This window comes from Amblyomma maculatum, chromosome 8 (assembly GCF_055883805.1).
Source record: "Amblyomma maculatum isolate TAMU_Amacu chromosome 8, ASM5588380v1, whole genome shotgun sequence".
Classification (NCBI taxonomy): Eukaryota; Metazoa; Arthropoda; class Arachnida; order Ixodida; family Ixodidae; genus Amblyomma; species Amblyomma maculatum.
Genome location: NC_139351.1, coordinates 99,405,226 through 99,431,205, shown reverse-complemented (window position 1 = coordinate 99,431,205; position 25,980 = coordinate 99,405,226). Strand labels below are relative to the sequence as shown.

Sequence of the window (25,980 nt, the reverse complement as noted above, 5' to 3'; positions counted from 1 at the left end):
AAACCTTTATTTAGGCTGCAGCAAATTGGTTGTGGCATTTATTGTGTTAGTGTATCCTTTACGCAAGTAAATCTTGAATTATGTAAGGGGCAGCTCAAATGAGGACAGCAGATCAACCTTGAAGGTTGCTACTTGGAATCGAACTGTTAAATTTAAATGCCATTTTTTTTCTCTGCTCACAAAGTTGAGTTTTAATTACACAGGCTTAATACATTTCTTTTATTTTTCTGTGGCATATGTCTGTACCCCTTTTAGGTGGAAGAGCTGCGTGAGCACTACGAGGTGCAGCAGAGGATGCGTGATGGCGTGCGAAGCATGGCGTACGCCTACGTCCTGTCGCCCGGCTGCGAGAAGGACAATGCTTTGCACGGCGTCCGATCCGGCTACCGGGAGTGTGTGGACACTCTCTGTATTCTGGAGGCACACTTGGAGCAGCTTATGGGGACCCTGCAGTTTCAAATGAGGGGTACGTTTGTTATATGTTAATGACACTCGCAATGAATTTGGTAATTTCCAGCAGTAGGCCACACAAGAACTTCGGAATTAAGATTGAGTTAAAGGCAGTAGGTGATTCTGAAGCGTCAGATCACCATAACAATTTGCAGCTCCTTGCCTGGCAGCCTTGCTTGCCTGTGTATCCGTAAGCATGAAATATATGTGCTTTGTTACCACCTTTTGTTTGGGCCACAAAGATATCAAACAAGTAAGCGCCTGAAAAAGTTGATTTCACGTGGTTTAGAACAATTTTGCAGGAGAAAACTTGACCAGTTAAGCTGGTTTATGAAGCAAATCCCGGTTGACATGATGAGAAACACAGCGTAACAGGCAACAATGCACAGAAGAGAGAGAGAGACTTACACACACAGACATACATAGGCAAGGACGATGCTGCACTGACAACTAATGACTCACACCAATGCACCCTCTTACTTCTTCGATGTACACCTAACTTCTTCCTTCATTGTCCTTCTCCTTCTTCAATAAGAAAACTGGAGGCGTACTAGCACATTGTTCCCCAGCCACAGTTATATCTCTGTCATCAACTTGTCCTTATTCTTTTTCAAAACCTCCATATTATGAAGATCAGCTGGGCATTTTTGTTCCTTGCATAACTTATTCTTTGCACCTCAAGGTCGATTCCAGACTTCTTCAATATTGCAGCAGGGGTGTGTCCTCTAATCCTGTCATTAACACATCTTCCGGTCTGGCCAATGTACTTTCCACAGAACAGAGGAATCTGATACACTATTCCTTGAATGCATTCTGAATATCTCGTTTGGTGTGGCGTTTTGCCTCTCAACTTATTCTCCTTCCCATTCACCCACGCACATATACTTTTTGCTTCGTTGGGAGCCATAGGAAGGATTTGAATGGCACGCTTCTGACCAATCTTCATCAGGTTGTGGGTAAAGCCATGAATGTAGGGTACCAAAGACTATTTTTTCCTTTGCATCACTTGTCCATTCCCTATTCTTCTTTACTTCTCCTGCAGCACTAAGCTTTCTGCTATGCTGCATAGTAACATCATTGGAAATCCTCCGTCCAGAAGCCTATCACTGAGGCGCAAGAAACTTTGCCTCATATGGTGATGACAGTATTTAGTAAGAGCTGACACCAAAGCCACTTTCGCAATGCCTCTTTTTACTGTCTATATATCATACGGCATATATCATACAGTAAGCTATTTATATCAGTACAGTCTAATTAAACATCATGGATTCAATTCTATACATCCACTGACCTCTGGCCAATTCCCCACTGTGGATCTGTGCCATATATGCACAGAGGCAAGAAGAAGAATTAGTTGTCAGTGCAGAATCGTGCTTGTCTATGTGTGTGTGTCTCTCTCTTCTCTGCATGCTGCCTATTCAGTTGGTTCCAGCCAGAACCAACTGAGATTGTTTTATAAACCAGCTGAACTGGCCTGAGTTGTTTCTTGTTGAAACTGGGCATTTTTCCATAAACCAACCTAACTGGTCAAGGGTTGCACATTACATGGAAGCTTTGTTTGTTTATGTGCTTATCATTTAACTTCAGTTGTCATTTATATATGCTGAAAACTCATAAGGAACTTGTTGTGATTAATATTCTTGAGAATTAAGGTACCCCTACGGTGTACTATTGTGTATACACTTTGCGAAATTTGTGAACTTTGGGATTACTTTTTCTACAGGCATTCAGGGTTTTGCACGCCTCTGTGCTGGGGACCACTTTGAGATCAGTGTGAAGCATGGGGACCAGAAGTGGAAGTCAAGGGGGCGTGTCTTGAAGGATGGCCAGCAGGTCTGGGACAACCAGCAGATCATCATCAAGGCCCTGCTTGGGGAGTTCCTCTACATCAAGGTGTGCACGTGCTTTCAGTGTTTTGGTTGTTGCTTCTTTTACGAGCTCCAAGATCCACTTATCTAGGCAGTGTACATGCTTACATTACCCTATGCTGTAAAATGACCATTCCCTGTGCCGTAACTGACAATTGAAAGCCACCAACTTTTCTTTTCCTAGTTTTAAGGATAACTGGATGAAGTTGCTCACTATTTGAGCTTTTTTTTTTTCATGCACACCATCAGCTTGTCACCTATATTTTATTGTAACACGTTCTTTGTCAGGCTGTTACGTAGCAACACTGAATATGTGATAAATGTAATGCATCATGTTCTACATCATTTGAAAATGCAGTGCTGTGGCGGTAACATTTCATGGCATTAAATCTTTACTTGCGATTTAAGTACAAAGTTTTGTGAAGACTCATCATTTTTCTGTTTGCCACTTATGACTGACAGGCTGTAGAAGTTCGCGGTCTGGGGAAGAATGTTCTCTTGGGCAACAAGTCTTGTGAGATCAAGGATAAATGTAATGCATCATGTTCTACATCGTTTGAAAATGCAGTGCTGTGGCGGTAACATTTCATGGCATTAAATCTTTACTTGTGATTTAAGTACAAAGTTTTGTGAAGACTCATCATTTTTCTGTTTGCCACTTTATGACTGACAGGCTGTAGAAGTTCGCGGTCTGGGGAAGAACGTTCTCTTGGGCAACAAGTCTTGTGAGATCAAGGAACTGTTCAGCTCACATTCACAACTGATGACCATCAACCTCAACTCAAGTGGATCGCTCAAGCTTAATCTTGTCATCACCTGGAAGTGAGTGAAATGGGAAATACATAAACAGCAAAACAGGCTGCCTTTGCATTACACAAGTTTTTTCCTTGCTTGCACTTCCACTCAGAGGGAGTCACCGTAACAAATCTTTACAACTCTATTCCATTCATGCTCCATTCTATTCTCTTCTGATTTAAGGTGAGGAGGGGTCGGCCCTTCATAAGTGATAAGTTTTGTAGGGGGAAACCAAGCTGGGGGTAAGGCCATTTTTTTTTTTTCTAAAATAAAAATAAATTCAGCCTCTTCCCCCCCCCCCCCACCCCCGCTTCGCTCGCACACACTAATTTTCTCCTGATGCATCATGGATAGGAGATAGTTAAATGAGATTAAGAAATGATGGTGTGCCTTGTTTTTATCTATAATGATAGCTTCCATGATGACTAGCTGTATTATCAGGTCACCATTATTTGACGTAAAATGTGTGATGCTGATCATCAAACACTAGCGACCTGTTAGTTGACAGTAGGCAGTATTGTATTAGTACCTTCCAGCTGTTTGGCAATTCAAGCTAGATTTTCTATCTTTTTAATGCTCTAAAATGGTACCTTGCTTTGGGCTTTTGTAACTCTTTCAGTCCTCTCCATGGCTGCATGGAAGATGGCCTCTCTGGCAGCAAGCAGTCTCCCCCAGTGCTCGGTGTAATGAGCTCTCCCTTCACCAGGCGGCGGGGTACCTCACCATTCAGGAATGACACCATCCTTGAAAGGACAGGGGTGAGACTGGCTGCTGTCTACATCTACACTGGCGTTTTGATGTTTATTATAAGAACATGTTCTAAGAAAGGATGTTTATTTATTTACCCTCAGCGCCAGGGGCATTACTGAGGGGAGCAGTACAAGATAATACAAAGTTAGAACGAATGCAGTAAAATGATATACAAATTTCACCTAATTATATAATGTTAGCTAAAGAATTGCGAAAAAATTGGTTATCAATTAATATGATTTCAGCGGCAAGATGGTTCCATTCACGAGATATAAGAGACATAAATGACTGAAAGTTTTTGTGTTACAATGATCGATACCGACTTTGCGAATGGGATCAATGCGATGAAAGAGGTACAGTGGTTCATTAATTATTTCGCTGTGAAGTACAGGATGGTTAAAAAGTTTGTGGAATAAAGTTGAGCACGAAATTTTACAGCGAGATGATAGAGGCTGAAGTGCAAGGCTGCTTTTCATGGCTGATATATACTGGTTATTCGGTTGTAATGTTAAGTCAGCCACTTGTGAAGTAAATTTATGCTTAATGCAAAAGTGGCCTGGTTATCATTTTTGTAATAGCTTCCACCTATTAAGTATTTTTTTAGGTATGGCTAGACTTAATTAAACAGATTGGCTGTAAGAACTGAATTGATAGGAAAGTTTTTGCTTTTACTTGAAACCATTAAACATAAATAAGTACTAATATGTAGTGACATTATTATTTTATTGAGGCTCGCCAGCATGTCCCATTCATTCCGGCATTTTTACTCTATACCCCACCCCTGCATCGCCTAATTGAGGTTTGGTGATGCAGACATATATGTGATGATATTGTGATGTCACTTGATCGCATTTGTGATCAACTTTCAGTCTCGTTGGTTTTACTGACAAGCATAGCTGTTTAGTGGTATTGTTGCATTCCTTATTTATATCGCCTCAAGACCTGATCCTCTATCACTCTATCCTCTGTCACGCCTTCCTACCGAGACTTTACACCAACTCAGTTCTGCATAGAAGCACCACACGAACACACAGAGTAGGAATTCCTGGCTTTCAAAAGAACTGTATGCAGATTACATACACTTTTACCACAGACTGCTCAAAAACAACAATGCACCATTTACAGTCCTAATTGGATACAGAATTCTGTGGACCACGCAAACTGCAACGAAAGCGAATAACTTTCATATCGACCAATAGTCTTTATCCATACTTGTTGATGGGAAAGTTGGACTTTAGTTCTTTCATGTGTGCTAGGGAAATAGTGACAGTTCGCTTACATTATACTTCTAGTCCGAAATCGCCAGACATGTGGTCCACAGACTTTTGTCCCCGATAGCCAGTGCAATACCACAGGGAAAATGTGGCTGCCTTGGTCGGCATCTGTTTTTCAGTGCTGGGTGTTATGAACAATCTGTGGCTCTAGGAAAAAAAAAATTATGGGAGATACTTAAGCTCTGCCTCTAAGGGTGTGATGCCGTAGCGTAGGCTACCAGCCAACACATAAAGCCCTGTTTTAACCAAGCCGTATGAACGTGCCTGCGTGGCCTAGGGATAAAGTGAATTCTAGGATCCTGGTAGGCTGATTGTGATATCATTCTCTCATATGGAAGGAGAGGCTCGAGCTTGCAGCGCCTGCCAAACGTAACGTAATCCTACTTCCAATTAGTGCTCGGCCATGTCAGCTGCCAGCTACCGTCAGCTAGCACCATGCTCGTGGTTTTTCTCTCGCAATGCCAACGCTGGCAAACAGCCACCTCTGTCGGGTTTTTGACTTCGGGCCGAATGGCGTTAAGGCTATGCCACCCTGCCCGAAGCATAAGCGTTGTTGCAGCTGCTCTTCGCTAATGAGGATTCGTTTTGCCTTGGAACACATGTTCGTGGCACAACAAGTATTCAGCGAGCATCTCGAGGCAGTCCAAGTGCAGGGCAGCCATGTTCAACTGATTTTAAAATTGGGATAAGATTGCTCGGGCAGCCTAGGTTCCAGTCTTATGAGTCTTCAGTTTCTGTCTTATTCCGGTCTAGTTTGTTTCATGCAAGCATCTTATCGGCTGGGGAACGTTTAGACTCCAATAAGGTTTGACTAAGACTGAAAACCAGAATAAGATTGCACCTAAATGTTTCGTGCAAGCAGGCCCTGCAATGCATATAGGACATTGATAGAACTTTTGTGCTGGAGACCAAGTCAAACCCGCGCACTATGCAGCTTGAGCCACGACACATTTTGTAAGCTTAGGGAACCTTTTTCTCTTCGTACGCTTCACGTGTGTTAAAAGTCAAGCTGCAACACCTGTTCACCTTGATGAAAAAGTCAAGTATGTTTCGAAATGTCGCGTTTTCTTACAAGAGCCTCATTGGTGTTCATTTCACCCGACGAGAAAGAACTGCGTGAAATGTTTTCGTGTGAATCGCGTAGCTGTTATTCATGATGAGACAGCATGGGGTGCAAAATTATTAGACAACATATAAGCAGCTTCGACGATTTTTGCTTCAACGTGTCGAATCAAACCTTGCTCAATGCGCTCCAGATTTGGAAGCGTTTATGTTGAGTCACATGAGCTACATACACCTGAGCCTCGTAAGAATGCTCACACAGGGGTTGAGCAAGCATTCCAGGACGGAGCATACCATGCGGGAAAGGGTCGATCTCGCAAAGCCAACACAACTGGCGACACAACAGTAGGCTCTTCTCAGTCACCTGCCCGCTTGCAAATAATCATCAGCGTGTGCGGCTTATGAGTTGCACTATAGAAGCTTGTATGCAGAATGTATACTCTTGCGCAAGAAAATAAGACGCACAGGAGCTGTATGGTTTGTCCCGTTGGGATTGCATTCCACATACTTATCGCAATCAATGGATAACGCAAACATTCAATTACAAATGAGACCTGAACTGTCAAAAGGTAAAGAAGGTTGCAGTCAAAAGTAGAAAGCGCCTTACCACACTTTTCCTCCTTTCAGTAAACAAGCTTCTTGGGATTGATGACTGACATGGTTCTTTTATGTGAAGCAATTGCAGGAACTGTGTCATATTTCAACAATGCCTTTTGACAAAGCACCACAGAATAAACGCTGCATGTTATCACAGTCACGAAAGTGCTTCGATCAGAATACACTTCCTTTGGTCAGCTTGAACATATCTCTTCTCAGCAGTGATCTATTGCGCTGTGAGCTTTTGATATTACTTGAAACCGTAAAACACGACATCGTCGCGGCTGTAGGTGCTTGTGCACCCGAACGGAGGGATCTAATTGCACATAACCCAGTTGACTTGTTTTGTATGTTCAAAATGCACACATGACGAGAAACAATGGAAGCTGAATGCTCTCTTGCATGGCTTGGATTGCCTTCAGCTTTTCGAAGTGATGTCACATTGGCTAGCATGGGCGAGGTTTTCCTCTCTGCTCTCCTCCTCTCCAACAGTCGCGCAGGGCATGGGAGATGAACGGCGCATTTTCAATCAACGATTGCAGCGGTGTTTAATGCATAATTTAAAAATAACTGGAGTGCGTGGTCAACAAATACATAATTCAGTTAAAATCTAGAAGGTTATCACATTTGAAAACCGCCTTAGTATCCCTTTAAATTTATAGCGTAACCTTGTTCTGTGATGCATCCGTGCAATAATGTGGATGTCGTCGTGATCAGCCTAGTAGGGGCACATGTTGCTTCGCACACACTCACTGCCGCTTGCACATTTCAGAGCATGGTGCACGAACTGGAAACCGGACAGCGTGACTGGCGCCCGCAGGTGTCCGAGTGGGACGGGTCTCGGCGACGGTTGACACCACAGGGAAGCTGTGCTGGTGGGAGCATCGGCTCAGGGAGCATGTCAGCACCCAGCTCAGTGCTGACTAGTCCTAATGAGGAGTTCCCCCGAGCTGCTGCTGGTCAGACGCTCCTCGTCAATTCGTACGTGCACAACCGACCGCAAAGCCCTACTCTGCGAGCAGTGGAGACCACGACGTCTCAGAGGTGAGCAGCTTTTTTTTTCACTGTACTCCCCTCTTCCTTGTGTCAGTATGGCTTCACACATATATTAAGAGCTTTGTAGCTGACAGTTATTAACTGCATTAGAATATCATATTTTCCAGTGTGTAAGAAGTGGTTTTTTCTATAAAATTTTGGGAGTGCATCCAACGATTCATCTTAAGTGTTTTTTTTTTTTTGTAGTTTTTGTTTCGTGCAACATTCATAGGCCAATTTTATCATGGAACGGTGCCGGTAGCTACTTCTGCTATTACAAAAGCTACGGTCACCTCACAGACACTTAGAGCATTAGTAATATAAAATGCCAAAAGATGGCGACCTCGGCGCTCCTTGCCCTTTCCACACTGGCAAGACAAGCTGAGGCAAGCCGACTTACTTTACCAGTTGCGATTTACAACATTGTTTGGTGGCTACTGCATATGTTTCCCACTTCTTCATGGCTACTGCATATGTTTCCCATGTCATCAGGGTGCTCAAATGAGGAGAAAGATGTCTTCTGACGTTCAACTGCCAGTTATCACCTGGATTTTGGGACATTTATAAATGATATTGGTTATTTGGTTGTTTGTAGACTATTTCTCTTCGGTACCAGTGGCTGTCTGGAGACCGTGCAACAAAAAAGAGCAAGCGATGCTGTTCTTGCTTTATTTGTCAGGATCAGTCCTAGCAGTTGTTTGTGGTATGGTACCTTCATTGCCGGACTTCTGTGCTTGTCAACCAGGTGGTCAAGCATGGGTGGTGACAGTGGTTCAGACTGCTGCAGCAGCCTAGACTTGGCCGAATTGGGTGGCAAAGTGTCCCCCCCTTCGTCGGCGCCATCACCGTTGCGAGAGGCCGTTCAGGGCCTGAGCTCGTGCCTCGAAGATATCCAAGGCCATTACCCCGAGCTGCACTCTCTGGAGCAGAGCATAGCTGAGCTGGATCGCATGCTTCGGGTGAGGAACTGCTGCACTGCCACCACGCTCCACTTCTAGTCTGCAACATGTCTCTAGGACTCTAGAGAGAAGATGTACCTTCTCTAGGGAAAACTGGAAAGTGGTTTATTTCTTTGGTAAATGAAGGACCTTGGGAGAAAAGAATGGCCTCTTTTCATGTATAGCTACAGCCGCTTTTTTATGTCATTACTATGGTGAGGCCACATGATAAAGGCCATTATTGACCTAACATTATGTGCCAAGTGACTGTAATGCTGTGTATGTTAACATGAATGCAACACCCACTTCCACGAAATATAACTGCTGTTATCTTTACTGATGGAGATTTATAGTAGCTGTAGCACTTAAGGTTTGATAGTAACAGGTTGTTATCAGTACTTTGACCTCTTATATTGCATTTTTGCAACCTGTAATGCTGCTGCTTGATGTCAAACTGATGTAACAGCTGTAGCTTACTGCCAGAGTCCTTCAGAACATTTCTGTTCATGACACTTCGCCGTTACTCAATGGGGGAGCTTTGTGTGCTGCCAGCAGTGGCCACAGTGTGGCGCTGTGTACTTTCTGAGAACAATGGGCAGGCAGCCGCGAAGGCGGCTGCCGTTGTATCGTGGCGAGTCAGTGCTCAGTTTTTTTAATGCATCAGTGTTAATTGGCTCATGGCACAAAAAAAGACTCAGCAGAAGGTGCCTGCAATAGGTGTCCACAGAAAGTTTATGCAGAAAGTGCCTGTCCGCAGCCCCGAAATTAGCCCTGTGGGCTCCTGAAATTTGGTTTGACCAAATCTGGTGTCCAATCTAATTCGAGTATTGGCAACTCAGTGCTGACCTCCAAATTTCGTTCAGCCACCTCCAGAATTGAGCCTCCTGGACTCCTGAAACTAGTCAGATTTAGGCCGAAATTGATGCCTAACCTAATTTGGTATGGACAGTTCAGAAGGACATCCAAATTTAGGTGGACATCCAAGGACATCCAAATTCACGTATGATGCTTCAGGAACACGGAAGAAACATTTCTATGACAGCAATGCATGGCGTGACACAAATACGATGCATTTGTTGCCATCGAAATTCCCGCTGCAGTGTTACTAAATTTTCTTTGTTTATATTTTCCCCTAACTTCTTTCAAAGTAATATCAATTAAGATTCTATCAACATTTGCAGGTATCTTAAGACATTTTTTCTCACTGACGTGTGCCATAGAGCGTCAGTGGCCACGCCGCTCCGATGCCTTCAGACAGGCAAGGACGCCTTTAGTGGCTTCTTCAGTAGCTGTATCGCCCCGCCGGGGTGGTGCAGTGGTAAAACCCCCGACTACTGTGCCGGAGTTCCCGCGTTCGATCCCGACCTCGGCGACTGCGTTTCGATGGAGACGAAACGTAGAGGCGTCCGTGTGCTGTGCGATGTCAGCGCACATTAAAGATCCCCAGGTGGTCGAAATTACTCCGTAGCCCTCCACTACGGCTCCTATTTCTCTCTTTCCACTTTCACTCCCACCTTCCTCCCTTCCCTTACAGCGCGGTTGAGGTGTCCACAGAAAACAAGTGAGACAGTTACCGCGCTTTCCCTTCCTGTAAATAAATCAATCAGTAGCTGTATCAAACTACCATTGGCGAAGTGTCACGACCAGTAAAAGTATTGAAGGACACTGTCACTACGATAGTTAGCTATGGTATATGTGCCTTCGTTTTTTTATTAGTGTGGTGCAGGAAACTTGTTACTTCACAAGGCATCTCATAACTAAGCCTGGAATATGTATTCACTTTTCACTCTTGTCATCAACTATACGGGTTCAGTGACATGGAAAAAGAAATGCTTTATTACTTCTTCACAGCTGGGCTCAACTCATGCTGTAGTGATGGCTGCTGATATGAGAAAGCAGAGCAATGGAAAGTGCACAGGGAAATTTGATCTTTTTTTATGCATTTTTATTGTGATGCTGTCATATTTTGTTGATTACTGAGCGTGGTTTTTGAATTTTTTGTAGGGCTGAATGACTCAGTATAAAAAAAAAATGTTTTTGTCAGCGCTGGTCAAAATTACTGTGGAGCCCTTCACTACAGCACCCCTTTCCCTCTTTCTGCTTTCATTCCCACCTTCCTCCCTTTCCTTACGGCGCGGTTCAGGTGTCCACAGAAACAAGTGTGACAGATACTGCGTCTTTCCCTTTATGTGAACCAATTAAAAAAAAAGTTAACATGAGGACAGCAAGCTATATTTAGTTCCTTGCTTATGCCTGTGTTCTGCTTTGTATGCTGGGCATTTCATTTTATACAATTTTTTTTTAACCGCAGTAACAGCTGGAACATTGCTTATGAAGGCCATTTGGATACCTGGTTAAATCATGTTTGTAAATGTTGAGTACCTGAAGACGGCTATGATTTTGGCTAAACCTGTATTGTATAAAATGAAACACCCTATAAATAAATACATTTCAGTAGTGCAGTTTATATTGAACGTAGCATTTGCTTACAGCATCCACAGTATTGGGATATTTATTTTCAGCATTTCTTATCTAGGTACGAAAAGTAGCCTAAACAATGCTGTTGAATTTAGTCGGCATTGACTTTTCAGAAAGTGCGAGAGCAGATGTTTTCAGGAATTAATATACTACATGGCAGTATGAGTCATCTGCAAAAGGAATTTGAGAATTCAGCCTTTGTTTTGTATGTTTGTGTGCATGAGTTTTTTCTATCTTGTACTCTTTTGCACTTCTGTGTAAGCAAACTAGTTTTCTTTTTCCTTTCTTTGTTGATGTTTATTCTGCATTTCTGCTTCTTTTGTTACTGTATACCTAATTTTTTTCTGTTCTGTCACCACTGTCTCTCTCTGTCCCTCTCCTGTCACTTTCTGCAATAAAATTGAGAGGACCATGACTGTTAAAAGGCTCTCTGGTTAGTTTTTTATGGAAAGCAACCACCCATAGCCTTGTGTCGAGAAGCCTGGTGTGGTAACCTTATGGAGAAGGTAAGGCGCCTGCCTTTGGGACAAACCTACTGAACGTGATGTGTGCTAGGCATACTGACTTGTCAGGCGGATAGTAACCGCGTGCAAAGTTTCTTGTGTTACTATTGGCTGCCATTTTTTGCTGGCTTAAAGTACATGCAGGAGGGTCTGGATCATGTCTATATACAGTACATGGTGGTTGACCTTGGTAACTTGCTCTGTTATTGCATGCTGGAATGCATAGTCTGAGACGACTGATTTTATCTTCATTTCTGCTTTTTTCTTCTGCTCCTGGTTTCTTTTTCTTTGCTGTCTACCATCCTACTAACGTAAAATCTTTTTGTTGGTTTGGTTTTTCTATAGATTTATGTGGTGTGGTGTTTTGCAGAGCTGTAATATGTGGCGTGATGATGCCTGATTTTCAGAGACGAAGCCATCACAGACGTGGATCCACTGGCTCAAATGTCAGCATCTCTGTGGAGAGTGCCCTCGGCTGCTTTGACTTTCTCGACAGTGAAGAGACTGAGTCTTCTGAAAGCAGGTGTGATTCCTGCTTAAGCAGCTAACCAACAGCGTGCACTTTGATTACCTTGATGAGCCAGTCATTTTTGCAGTGTTAAGAAAGTGAGTGTGTAATGTATATGCTCCAAGACTGTGGAAGCCTATATGCTGCCCTGAGTTAATTTATGAATGCACAATCTGCATGTTTGCTGTGCCAAACGCTACGGTGCATAATCGCAGCCAGCCTACCGGCACTTTGACATTAATAGAAGCACTGGGCAAGACTCGGGCCTGCTTTTTATTCTATTGTCTGGCCATACCTTAACGCTTGAAATTTCTCCCTTTATGTTTAAAAGCATTTTCTAATTGTTCATTGTGTTGTTTTTTTCATACAGAAATGACTACTTACAGTAAATCCTTGTTGTAGTAGTACAAGTTTTAATGTTGGTTTGATGAACAATAATCTGCTTTTGACACAATGCTGTATATGCCAAAGAAATGGTCATAATAAAACAGAGGGAAAGCATGGCACAATTGCAGCATTGTAGTTGCAATGGGACAGTGAAAAAATTCTATTTTATACCAAGTGAACATGTTATCTTGTGCTTGCATTTTTTTTGCAGCCCGATCCGGCAAAGCCCTTACAAGATCCGAGAGACCAAGAATGGAGGAACCGCCGACTCTGGTGTTGCGCTGCTAAAAGACCGCAAGAGCCCAATCAGCGGCGGATCCACACCAAGTCCAGTCACAATTTCCACTGGCTCCGACCAGCTGGACTGCGTCATCGCTGTGCACTGCCGCTACTGTATTCGTTTGGTCGAGGTTAGAAACTGCACTTCATTAATTACTGCACTCCTTTTAAACACTCGATCATGAAAATTCATTCCATATCTGAAAGCAGTTTAAGAAAAAAAAATTTCGAATTAGTTCGAAGAAGGGACGTCTACACTAATATAACTCTGTATAGCATCTTTGTTCACTTGGGACGAAAGAGGGTTTCTGCTCTTAGGAAGAAATTGAGGGAAAAGGCACATGCTACCTCTCATTCATAGCTGTAACAATTGATGTCCAGATAATGGTCAAATGTCTGCCCACTGTGTATTCTTTTGCTTTGCTCTGATTTTATGAACACGGATAGAGCACACTGTAGTCAGCGTTCCAGTGTATAAGCGAGTTTAATTACTTTATTTGCCTTAGTTCTGTTCTTATACAGCACAGCTTACACACAATCTGGAACCTGCGATGCACTGCCTCTTGTGCACTTACTTTCACTGGCGCAGAGCCTGGGCACCTTTGGGCCACTCCGGTGCCGAGAGCGGGCATCCATAGAGAAGCTGCAGCACCAGTCTCGGCTCCTGTACAAGCTACTGCGAGTGGCCAACAGATTTGCCGAGGACAGGAGGCCATTGTACGGTAAGGAGTTCCTCTATGGGATTCTTGTTTTCTGCTCTTTCTCCTTGCCGTGCATTATTTGAAATGTGATATGGTACATCATGTATTTTGCCAAAATGCATAATACTGTCACATGCTGATAAGGAAGAAGAGGCAGGGGACAAAAGAAGAAACAGAAGCTGACGTGTCTTGCGGACTCGTAGTGCTTGGACTACGAGTCCACACCCCCATTACATACTGAGTATGTAACAATATGTGTGCCTTTGAAGCTCAGGAAAGGTCCTGTATGAAAGCAGAGCAATAAATCACTCGTCACATCACTTCAATTTCCTTCAAGGTCCCTGTTGCGATGTTAAATAAGATGTAGGGTTTACAAAATGCAGGAGTTTGTAGCAGTTGTGAACGCTGCTCAAAAAATAAATAAATTGGTGAAGACAATGCAGTGGAACCTCACTATAACAAAGCCCTACATGCAGCCGAAAATTTCATTAAATCTCTAATTTTGTTGCATCGAAGTTTCCATGTTTTTGCTACCTAAATAAAGTAACAGGGTTTGTGGGACACTGCTAATAGATGAGAACTTGTAAATTGCCAATTCAGGAAATAAGCAAGAAACTCTAGCAATAACAGCGCCAAAAATGGCACCAGATGTTCTTTAGTATATCAGAAGCATAATGGGTGATAGCAAACGAAAGTGAACACATCATATTTCTTCATGTGCGCATAGATAAGAGCGAGCACAGCACCTAGTACTCGAAGCCGCTGCTAGATTTCACCACTTGTATCATCATCATCATCATCATCATCCAACATTCGAAAACAGGAACAAAAGTTTCTAGATCAGCTGATCTAAGGGACGCTGTCATATGTTCACATTGCCCACATTGCGGCTACATTGAACGCGGTGATCTTTTGCTCAAGCATCAAGTGCGCATGCCTTATTTACTCATGTTATCAATCCACCTCCCACTTTTGCCGCTGGGAATTTGAAAAAAAAAAAAAAAAAAAAAGTACTCTCATGTAAAACTGATGACAAGCGGCGCTGTTTGCGTTTGGTTAAACTAAGTTATTCATGATTATACTTCAAGACTCATCATTTCTATCTGCTGTTGTCGGCAAAGTGCGACAGATACTACCTATGCCTTTTCTTTCCTGTTAACCAATTTGAAATGCCGCTAATTTCTGCTTTACTGCATCTGTTTCTGTATATTGTGTGGTAAAGAAAGGCGCAGCAAGGACAACTGGATCAGACACCTGGTGGGGTCAGCTTCGTATATGCATGAATCACCTGATGAAGTCATCGGTCATGACTTCATGTGACGTCATGATGTCGGTTATGGTTATTAGACATGACGGGATGTGACGTCACGTCACATCCGGTCATAGTGACATCATTACTGCCTTGGGGATGTCATGGTGATGTCACATCTGGTCATGGCGACGTCATTACTGCGGACACATTTGGCTGTGCGCTATGCAAGGAGCAACCTTCGGCTTGAACAGAATCGCTGTTAAAAAGCATTTGTCGTGAGCATGTGTCTACTTTTCGCAATGTCGCAGTTGGTTGCACATTTCTTGGCAGTGCACCAAGGTGCTGCCCAAGGGAATGAATGCCCTTCAGTTTATTCAGTCGCTAATTTTCTTTGTGCACACAAAATGGACGGCCGCCAGTGAAGCCATGCTCACAGCGATTGTCAAGCTTCAGCTGCTGCTCAACAAAGTGCAAATTTCCGACTTTTTATGGTTTTTATGGCTATTTTATGGCTATTGATGTATATCCTGTAATTAAGTGTTTCATGCTCTTTACGATGAATAGGGCTGCTCAACCCGATTTACTCATCGCTGGTTTGTAGGCAAGCCTTTATGCATGGGAAAATACTTGTGTGTGCGCTTTTCTTTTGTTTGTTTTTTCTTTTTTTTTTCGCCATTCCAGATACAGCGGTAATCAGTTATAAAAGTTTGATTTTCCAGTTTTCTCAATATTGTTATAAGCGGACTGTACTGTAGTATATTCTAGGCGCTGCGCTGAAATTTCCGCCATGGCTTCCGAGATCACCCCATCACGCGCGTTTCTGTCGAAACACTTTTGGGAGGCGGAGCTGGCCTACGTATGTCTCTCTGAGCAGCGCAAGCTGCTTATTGGTGCTCGGGAGGCAGCCCAAGCCATTGGAATCCTTACTAGGAATACCACCTATGCAATTCTCGTCAATGAAGTTCATTCTCTCTCTTTCGAAACGCGCATGCATGGGTGATTTCGGAGGCCATGCTTCCAACACCGCGAATTTTATATGCACTCAACAGATGGCGCGGCAGTATGTTCCTATCATCATCATTTCATTTCACTCTCAAATATCTGACTGCTGGCAAAATTGACGCACAAAAAGGCAAATACAAAATGTGGTCTGTCTCGGCTGAAGTTTTAGTTTTCATCTCGTTGTCAAGGTGGCTCCTGGTATATGCATACGACGTGCGAGGACTTCGTTCAATCGAAAGTGCGGCATAAATACTTTGTTAAATCACGAAAAGAAATACATGTGGTTTTCAATAGGGCAGAGATTGGGAAATTTTAAATTTGTTAGATTGTGGATTTTATTACATTGAGGTTCGTTACATCGAGGTTCAACTGTAGATAATAGTATTATGAATATGTTGGAATATGAATAAGAGCCATGAGTTTTCTTTTTCTGTTCAGTATCGAAATTCTTTTATAGGAAGACTACAATGCAGTCCACTTATAACAATATTGAGAAAACTGGAAAATTCGATCGTTTAACTGATTATCGTTATACCTGGAGTGGTGAAAAAAAAAAAAAGGAAGAACGAAAAAAAAAAGCGCCACCCACTTATTTTTTCGTGCATGTAGGCTTGCCTACTAGTGATGAGTAAATCAGGTTGAACAATGCTAATCATCGTAAACAGCTCTAAACACTTCATAACAGGATATATCAATAGCCATAAAATAACTTAAGCATATTTGAAAAAGACGAAAATTCACGTGTGCTGGCGGCAGTCTTTTTTGCATGCATGAAACCGATTAGTGACTGGATGAACTGCAGGGCATTCCCAGCATTGATGACCATTAATATCGTAAAGTGCAAATGCCCGCATTTTTTTCACGAGGCTACCAACCTTGAAACCCTGTCAGAAATCCCGAGGAATCTGCATTTTCATCTTGAGAGCTATCGCACAGTCAGTGTCAATGTGGTCGACGCCATCTTTCACGGACTTGGTTTGGATTGGATTAAATTAGTACTGAAGCTTCCCATTTTTACCAGGTGGATCATAAAGGTCCTAGCCAAGTCAATTCCTTACTGTGACGGAGTCTGTCCCGCTGTGGCGCAACGCCAGCAACACCATTTATCTAGTCAGCCTTATCCAGTTTTCAAGGCACAATTGGTGATGGCGATACGATACGTCCACTCCTGTTGCTAACAGGCCTTTGCTAGTACCATTGTGCGGCAACTGGCAGTGATTGTGATGATGTCCTTTCTTATTTTCGTCTAGTGTATTAATCACAATCAGTAATAAGTTCTTGATATACTCACATTGTTTTTCTATCCATTGACTGTGATGATCTAGCCATTTTACGAGCCCCAGACTGGGCTCAGGGAGTTGCTTTTGGTTAATGCCACAACTTTTGTGCCACTATGCCTTTCAGGATCTCAGCTTGTTGAAGAGGATGACATTGGCCATCTTTGGTGCCAAATGGGCACCAATGATGGGTTACTGACAACCTTGGCAAAGCTGCGTGAGCCACTCACTCGACTCATCAGGTCACGGCTGAACAACACAGTCGTTTCTGAAAGAGGTACGCTCTCTCTGTCTCTCTCAAATTTTATGCCCCCCCCCCCCCCCCCCCCTTTTCCCCGTTTATGATTAGTGTTCACACAGGAGAGGGACACATATATACGGAAGCATTGGGACCTTCCTCTTTATTGCGTGCAAACGGCCACATTCACACATGCAGCTGCTTTGGTCAAAAAGCAGTAATTGTCGCTGGCTTTAATAAAGTGACAGTCATGTGAAGCTGCACATGTAGTGCCAATGTAAAAGCAAACGCCTAGTTCGTACTAACTAGGCTTATTTTTACTTCATCATGAAACATGAACGAAAAATATGCTGAGAATTTTTGGCTACAATTATAGGTATATTTTTCTTTTGTAGCTGTATGGCTGTGCTTGGGATGGATGTCAATGGTTAATTACTCCCTTATTACAAATCTACTCCACCTTGGGGGATTTCCATAAAAATATTCGACCAAATTCTAAGTATCATGCAAAAGTGCTGTTGTGCTGAAGTGAGGCACACATTTTTCACCAATTAAATCTTGTTTTACGGTGAGCTACATCGTGCGGTCGGCTGTGGGACTGTCCACCTCACATCTGCATTTTTGGCTACGTTGTGCTTTGGCAATGGAAGCGCTGTGCAGCGTCACTATGCAGCTGCTCCACAAGTAAGAAGGGCAAGATTTTGCTCAGGGTTGTGGTCTCCGGATGAGTGCTGTCGCACTAAAACCTTATGGTAGCTGTCCTCGCAGACGAAAACTTCCGAGTAAAAGATGTCTACTGTATTTTCCAGTGTATAAGACTCGGTATTTTTTTACTAAATGTTCGGTAGTGCATGATACAATGGTGTGTCTTATGTGCATTTTTTTTTGTGCGTGCAATGTTTCTAGGCAAACTTTATCATGAAACGGTAACTGTAGCGACACCTGCGATCACAATATTTACAGTCGTTACAGTCTTTTAGAATTGTACAGCCGTCTCACTGGCAGAATGCCAAAAGATGGCGACGTCTATGCTCCTGGCCCTTTCCGCACTGCCTAGACAAGCCAGATCGAGCCGACCCTCTTTTCCAGTTAGGAGTTACAAAAGTGTTTGGTGGCTATTGCATGTGTGTTTTCTCTTTCCTGCATGTGTTTTGCAGCGTATACGTCCACGCGCAGTGATGATCAGTGCCTTGATTATAAGCGCAAAGAGGACGTCTGGGCGCAGTCTCGAGAAATTGACAACTGCGTACAAACATGAAGCCTTTCAAAGCTTTGAGTAATAATTAAGTGTTCTGCTCTCACTGTGCAAGTTTTTTTGCGCATAAGTGTTGCCTTTTTTTCTATCATTCACATACGCACATAGCAAATTTTCTTTTATGCACATAGTACACGACGGTCAAGTAAGCACATAAAGTCAAGTCCTATTGCCCTAACCTGAATACATTGAGATTCGTCTTATACAATGGTGCGTCTTATATACCAATTTTTTTTTTAGAAAGCCTCTAAATATTAGGGATGCATCTTATACAAAGGTGTGTCTTATAAACCGGAAAATACGGTAGATTGCTTTGTTCACTTGCACCTGTAATCATCTGAGCCATGGCCTCTTCTTTTCAATGGAGGCAAAAAGTGATGCGCTCATGTACTGTGTGATGTCAGTGCACATTAAAGAGCCATGAGTCCACCACTACGGTGTCCCTCGTAGCCTGAGGCACTTTAGGATATTAAACCCTATAAACCAAACCAAACTGATAGCTGGGCACAAGTGAAATGTACCTTTTAGAGTGGGGGCCCACTCCTGGATTGTGCATTGTCGGTGTTATAGTTGTCGGTGTAACGCTCTATGGCATGTAATAGCTAAGCAAAGTGCCACCTGCTGCCTACCATGGCTAGCAGGTGGCAAAGAGGTGTTGGAAATCCCCTCTCTACATTTAGGGGAGAGAGTGAGAGGCAGTGGGTGGGTTAGTGGCTTGGAGGTATGGCAAGAGTGGAGGAAGGCTAAAAGCTGGAAGGTGGCTACTGCAGAAGCAGGGAGACTGAAGAGCACAACCTGGGTGTGGTGCTGCAAGAAGCAGCGGAGGGTTGACTACCATAAAAACAGAATTGCCAGAACGGAAGACTGGCACATCCTGAGGGCAAGAGTGAAAGACGGAGAAGAGCGGTGGCAGAAGGAGAGGTGGTAACTGAAGGAGAAGGGAATTCTGGAGCAAGCGGGAGGGATTCTGTTCATTTTGCACTTTATAAGCTATGGCAACTCTTTCCACTGCTGTGACAACCTCACGTAACTCATGCATAGATATCCGTGACCGCTGAGAAGCACCCCTTAGCATTCCCTCATCGCTCCAATCCTATCTGGTTGGTGTCCTCTTCTATTTTCTTCAAGCTCACCTCAACCTGGCACTCTTGTCCTCGTCCTCTACTTACATGGAGAGGGCTGCATATTACACTTCCAGCCCTGAGCCCTCATCTCTTCAGATTATGGAAGTGTTGATAAAAGCTACTCCGATCACCTAGACTGCGACCCTATAACCTCCAGTTAGAGACCTGCCTTACAAAGCTACAAGACGATATTGTCGCATAGTGGCATATTGTGCTATGCTAGAGGATATATGTACAGCTTGTGGGAATTCAACATTCTCCTCGCTTGCACTAAGTGGCGAACGCCCTCTCTCTCTCTTACACGGGGAGCCCTCATCTTTCCCCTCCTGGCCTCCTTCGCCCAGAGCTGTGGCAGAGAAGACAGGGAGAGAGAACTGGCATAGCGCGCTGGGCAGCCCCTCCTCCCCCTCCCCTCTGATCTCGGCAGAGAGCATCTGCATCCGGGGAGACGGTGCCGCAATGCTCCGCAATGCTGGAGCGCGCGGATGCTGCTATGACCGAGGATGAAAATTGGGCACTCCAAATAAATGGCTTGGTCAGACTACTGAGTCAGCGGTGGCAGCGGCGCGGCGGCCACCTACAGACGTAACTTGGTTTCGCGCATACGCAGAGGTGGCAAATCTGGGGCTCCGGCTCACACGAAGCGTGGTGTTGACGAGTGTAGTGAAACTTTTCGCTTCAAAGCTACCACCTCATCTGTGCATGGAGCTCGATGCCACACTTGTTTCGCTGCAGCCTTGTCCTGATTCCTCCGATGAATCCCTGGGCACTTGGGTATTGGGGATGGCAATGAGCAGGCTAACCAGCTCACTTGTGAAATTTGTAGCCAGGCACCGTTCATCCCCTGGCTTAGGTCTTAGAAAAGCAGATCGAGACTGTCCCTTTATTTATTAATTTATTTATTTACATTACCCTTAAAGACCTGCTGAGGGGTATTACATAAGAAGGGATACAGTATTGTGTGCTCACAGAGAAGACAGGATGCAAAAACAGCAGACCTATACAAAAGAAACAGCAGCAGAAAATGCATTGTAATTGTTAGTACATGCGGCGTCACCTGGCAGCTTGTTCCAAAGTTTAATAGCCAAAAGCAAAGGTACAAAAAAATGAACATTGCTGCCCGCCTCAGCTAGTCTTTCTGTGCATGAGGCTCATGTCCTTTGAAAGATACAGCTGTATACACTCATCACGCCTGCACGGCTATACCTGTACAAATTCTGCCTCGATTCTTCATGTCCCACTGCCCTGCCTCTTATGCCAACCTTTCCCACTGCCTATTTTCCTGCCCGGTTGAATTGCAGTCAGGTTTTTTTTCCCACTCCCTTCTATACTATCGATACCTGGCTGGACTGGCTTGGTGTGCTGAGGGTGAGGAAGAACATGCTCATCCAGCAGGCGCCACCGCCGCCGCAGAGTGTCAGTTGAAAGATGATTATGTGTGGAAAAATGAATGTTATTTTTTGGCCATGTTAATACATCAAATTCTTTACGTCATCATATCGCAAAACCTCATTTATATACCTGAAGAGCTGCTCTGAAGTTCTGCATTACAGATTCTCATTATTATCTGCCAGTTTCTTTTATTCTCTAGAAAGTGCATCAAGCAGTTTAGTGACCTTTTGGTCAATTTTTGTTCCAGTGGTGGTGATGGTGCTTCAGAAGATGCTGGATGTTACAAGGCTGGAAGCTGACACAAGGGTCACAGTGCTCCAGTTCCAGACATACTTTGCACAGTTGGGAAGCACCCTGTTCATGGACCATGTGGAGCAGTTGGAAGCTGAATGTGAGTATTCACGGTGGTAACAGCTTGCAAGCACATTAACGAATAGAATGGTATGCCATTATTGCCAGTTGCCTAGATTAGTGCCATCCTCACAGTCAGCATGCTATACTGTAGCAGTTGTGCAACAGCTGCGCCATTTTGATACAGCTGCATATTTCTGCACCGTGCTGTGCCATAAGCATGAAATTTGTTAACTTTGCGCCACGCTGCGGCCAAATGCCTGAACTAGCCGCAAAAGTTTGCCATACCCTGGGATAACTTTCTGCGGCCGTGATATGGCCAGTCATGACGTCTCAGACACTGCAGCGCATGTCAGTGGCCTTTTAGTTTGAGATGGCATCAAGCCGTTCTAGCGCCTACTCATATTTTTTCTCTTGCATCCACGTGCTTTCTCCACTCTTCGAGTGTATACGCTGAACCCTCACAGTTTGAGGATGCTTCACCGCGTGGGTAACAGTTGTGCAGAAAAGCATCCTGATAATGTAAAGGGGCCGCATAAATGTGGAGCCACCGTTATTGCGTTGCACTGCCAAAAGGGCCATGGTGGTACTTGTGACTTTGGAGCAATACTTCAACACTGTGTTTTAACTCTTTTGTTTCCAGGGGAAAAATGGCTGCTTTTCATAGCTTTCTGACAATCTTTGTTGCTGCAAATTATAAGAGAGGTAAAATAGGTAAAATACATGCCAATGATGAAAATAGAATGCACATTCGAAAAATGTTTCTTTGAATACATACTCAGTGCCAATATTAAACAAAAAATCCGGGAAGCATAAAATTAGCTGGATGGGAGTGGAAATATTTAATTTACAAAATAATAACTCTTGAAGAAAATTAGTAAAATAAATTTTAGAACATATAGAATGTCTTTCATACTACCTGAAAAAGGCTAATTTCAGCTTTCGATTTGAAATAAATTTTACTCTAAAAAAACACGTTTGAAGTACAATTCTTTTTCATAAGCAAATCTTGATAACAGTACTTAAACCATTCTCACTTTTAACCAAGACCACTTTTAAGAATGCCAGAAAAATTACAAAACAGAACATATAGCCACCCTGACATTTTTGACAAACTCTTGGTATGAAAATTAGAAACATGCAGTTATTCTCATCAACCAAAAGCCTATTCACAAAGCATTCAATAGCTCTACTGCCGTTGACACGTTGCGGGCAAAAGCACGAGCTTTGACGTTGTACAGACTCAAAAGCAATCCTGTCCCTGCGGGTTTGCAGAACCCCCATGTTTTGTGGATGCTTCACCACATATCCTCAGGTTCCTTGCGGTGAAGCATCCTCAAATAGCGGCGGAGCGAATAAAGTCCGAAAAATCGAATAATCAGTCACAATGTATCTGAAATCTCAGGCGCTTATGCCTTAGCTGTATGGAGCATATTGCGGTGCTGCAGTGCTGCGAGACTAATAGAGCATGTCCGAAAAATTGGGAAGTTAGTAACTGTAAATGCACACTTGTTCAGGCATATGGCATTTATAACTATTCCAGTAAGAACAGTTTGAAGCAGTCCGCTGTTTTGGCAAACCTTATATTGACACTCCGCAGCAGCCAGAAGGCCTGGTACAGAGTGTCAATATAAGGTCAATGCCAGGAGTTATATTCGGCCAAAACAAAATCCTTCTTTGCAAGCGCGGAAGGACGTCTCCACAATGTTGCTGATGCACTAAAAATGAGAAAAATATTAAGCATGACATATTTCCATTGAGTGAACGAGCTCCAAGGAAGGACAGACAAATCGGAGGCAAAAACCACTACGTATGTGCACCCAGCCGGCAACATTCCGCGCTGTTGTTGCAGAGTTTCAATATAACAATCAAAATCCGAGAATGCAACATCGTCTTCTGAGTGGCTGCCCTTGATGGCATAGAACTCTGCTCCAGCGGCAACTAATTCGCCTGAAAAAGATTTTTGTTCGAGCCAGCGCTGTTCCCATGGTTGATGGCACTTTGGAAGCTTTCCACGCCGCAACCCGAATTTCAAAGGCATTTGGAAAATAGTTGCCATGTAGAAAAGAAACAAACCACACCGAAAACAAAAATGTAGTATCAAACTAGATGGCGCAGCAAGTCCGTTGCAGTGCTGGTGGCGCAAAATTTGAACTTCGAGTTTTTCGATCACCAGTGATCGAATCACAGTGACGTGGTAACAAAAGAGTTAAGCGCCGCATTCTTTTAATGGATGTATCTCTAGTTTTTTATGTATTTCTTGAAAGTTTTCGGTATTTTGTTTAGTCATTTATGCACAGCAAGGTTATTTTTATGCTGTCTCATCGATAGACTCACTTTCCCATCCCAAGATAGTGTATTAGGTGCATCAGTTATGGCTTTTGTGTTTGTGCTAGTGTAACTTCAGGTGGTACATGTGAAATTTATTTCGGATGTCAGCAGGTCGAGAAACCCGCAGCAGCCTTAGATTTTGAATTCCATAACGCCGCAGCGGAACCCAAGATGGCAGTGGAGCCCAAGACTACCAAAATTAACATCTACGAATGCTAAAACATCGAAATACTATAAAGTCTGCTCTGTGCACGAAATATATATCCCATTATCCAGAGTCATTGCCCACCTCCCCTTAATCAAATATCATGTCACAACCACCGAGTCATTGCCAGCTCCTAGAAAGCGTAACTCAGTGCCGAAGATGCGCTCGTCAGTTTTCTTTACTTATGACTTGTTTTCTTATCCGCTTTCGACATTTGCCCTTTCACCTTTTGGTCGCTGTTAGTTTTCTTTACTTATGACTTGTTTTCTTATCCGCTTTCGACATTTGCCCTTTCACCTTTTGGTCGCTGTTAGTTTTCTTTACTTATGACTTGTTTTCTTATCCGCTTTCGACATTTGCCCTTTCACCTTTTGGTCGCTGTTAGTTTTCTTTACTTATGACTTGTTTTCTTATCCGCTTTCGACATTTGCCCTTTCACCTTTTGGTCGCTGTTAGTTTTCTTTACTTATGACTTGTTTTCTTATCCGCTTTCGACATTTGCCCTTTCACCTTTTGGTCGCTGTTAGTTTTCTTTACTTATGACTTGTTTTCTTATCCGCTTTCGACATTTGCCCTTTCACCTTTTGGTCGCTGTTATCATTTTCTTTTTTTTTTTTTTGTGTGTTTGCTTGTGACTGAACATTTTATTTTTTGTTTTTGTGCTGCACTTTTAGTCGTGGCTTCAAATTGGGCTCTTCTGGAGTTGCCCTCTCACAACACAAGCTGTGGATTTCGTAGACAGTAAAACATTGTTTTATCAGTCTTGGGAGCAAGATAAGATCCTATGATTAAGGCTGTCAAACCGTGCTAGATGCAGAAAAAAGAAAAAGCATATTATCAACTTTTTCATTTCTGTTCATCCCCGAAGTTTGAAAAATTAACCTCCTCGATTCCATGGCTCAGGTTCTTTATATTTCTTTTTAGTGTGATAGCATGCCTTGCAGTACAAAGCAGGTATTTACAAAAGTAGGTTCGCACCGAATTCCTGAAGGAAACATACTAAGTGCCGGTGATAAGTGGCGTTAGGCTTCCTTTGGCTCACATTCATAGGATCCGATATTCACACCTCTTCATTTTTTTTGTGCCCTAAGGTAAGCCTGCCTGTTTAATGACTCCGAAATTTGAATTCGGGCTGCGAAGTGCAGTTTTTTTTGTCCGGTGAGCTGCTTCAAATATGAACTTTACTGCTCCAAAACTAAGATTTTGCTGCTCCAAAAATCGCTACGGATCCTATTTCAGCTATTTGCCTCCCTGCTGTAGAAAAAGTCTGTACTCACAACACCTATCTCCTGGATGTTGCCCTGGTCCTGTGGTGTCTTGATGACACTACATTATTATTCATGTTGGAAAAAAACAGTACCCACAATACTATGGACCAGATATCATTGCTGAGGTGTGCAGGCAGTGATGTCATCCACACTTGATGACTGGAAAGCATTTAATGTGCCGATTAACAAATAGAAATGTAAACAAATGAGCTGACATAAAATTGGAGCACAATTGCTTTATTCTAGAGTGACAATGTTGCACAATGTTTTTGACGGGAGCAACAAGGTGAAAGATTTGAAGCAAACTGTTTGCTTTACAAAAGACAGTCCAGAAAGAGTTGTTTTTGTCTTTTTTTTTTCCTGTGCACTCTGACTTTGGGACCTCCTCCTATATTGATCAAATAGTTAATTAACTGTCATTGCTCATTCAATAAACTGATTCTTATTCTAATTAAGAAGTAGTAATAGTGATGAACAGCTGGTAACTGGCAGAATAAATGCCGACGCACAGCATGCAGCTGTCTAGAAATGGTACTGTACCATCATTCAGCTTGCAATTCATCACAAAATTTTACTTATATGAACAAATAGTCGTATTGTTCAGAGAGCGGGTAGATCATGCGGGCAACAAAGTGATGAGGCCAAGCGTGGCAGAATCTT

General features: G+C 43.1%; 1 protein-coding gene across 2 annotated transcripts in view; it reads left to right on the top strand.

Moving 5' to 3' along the window:
* Window positions 1-25,980, top strand: part of LOC146181961 (rho family-interacting cell polarization regulator 2-like) — a 132,353-nt gene that overhangs the window by 99,118 nt on the left and 7,255 nt on the right. For both annotated transcript variants that reach the window (XM_084576955.1, XM_084576954.1), the window contains 11 exons: window positions 256-466; window positions 2,174-2,343; window positions 2,992-3,140; window positions 3,733-3,871; window positions 7,569-7,840; window positions 8,577-8,790; window positions 12,158-12,273; window positions 12,857-13,055; window positions 13,514-13,646; window positions 17,284-17,433; window positions 21,413-21,556. In XM_084576955.1, the coding sequence (XP_084433081.1) occupies window positions 256-466; window positions 2,174-2,343; window positions 2,992-3,140; window positions 3,733-3,871; window positions 7,569-7,840; window positions 8,577-8,790; window positions 12,158-12,273; window positions 12,857-13,055; window positions 13,514-13,646; window positions 17,284-17,433; window positions 21,413-21,556 (1,897 nt within the window). The remainder of the gene's footprint in view (window positions 1-255; window positions 467-2,173; window positions 2,344-2,991; window positions 3,141-3,732; window positions 3,872-7,568; window positions 7,841-8,576; window positions 8,791-12,157; window positions 12,274-12,856; window positions 13,056-13,513; window positions 13,647-17,283; window positions 17,434-21,412; window positions 21,557-25,980) is intronic.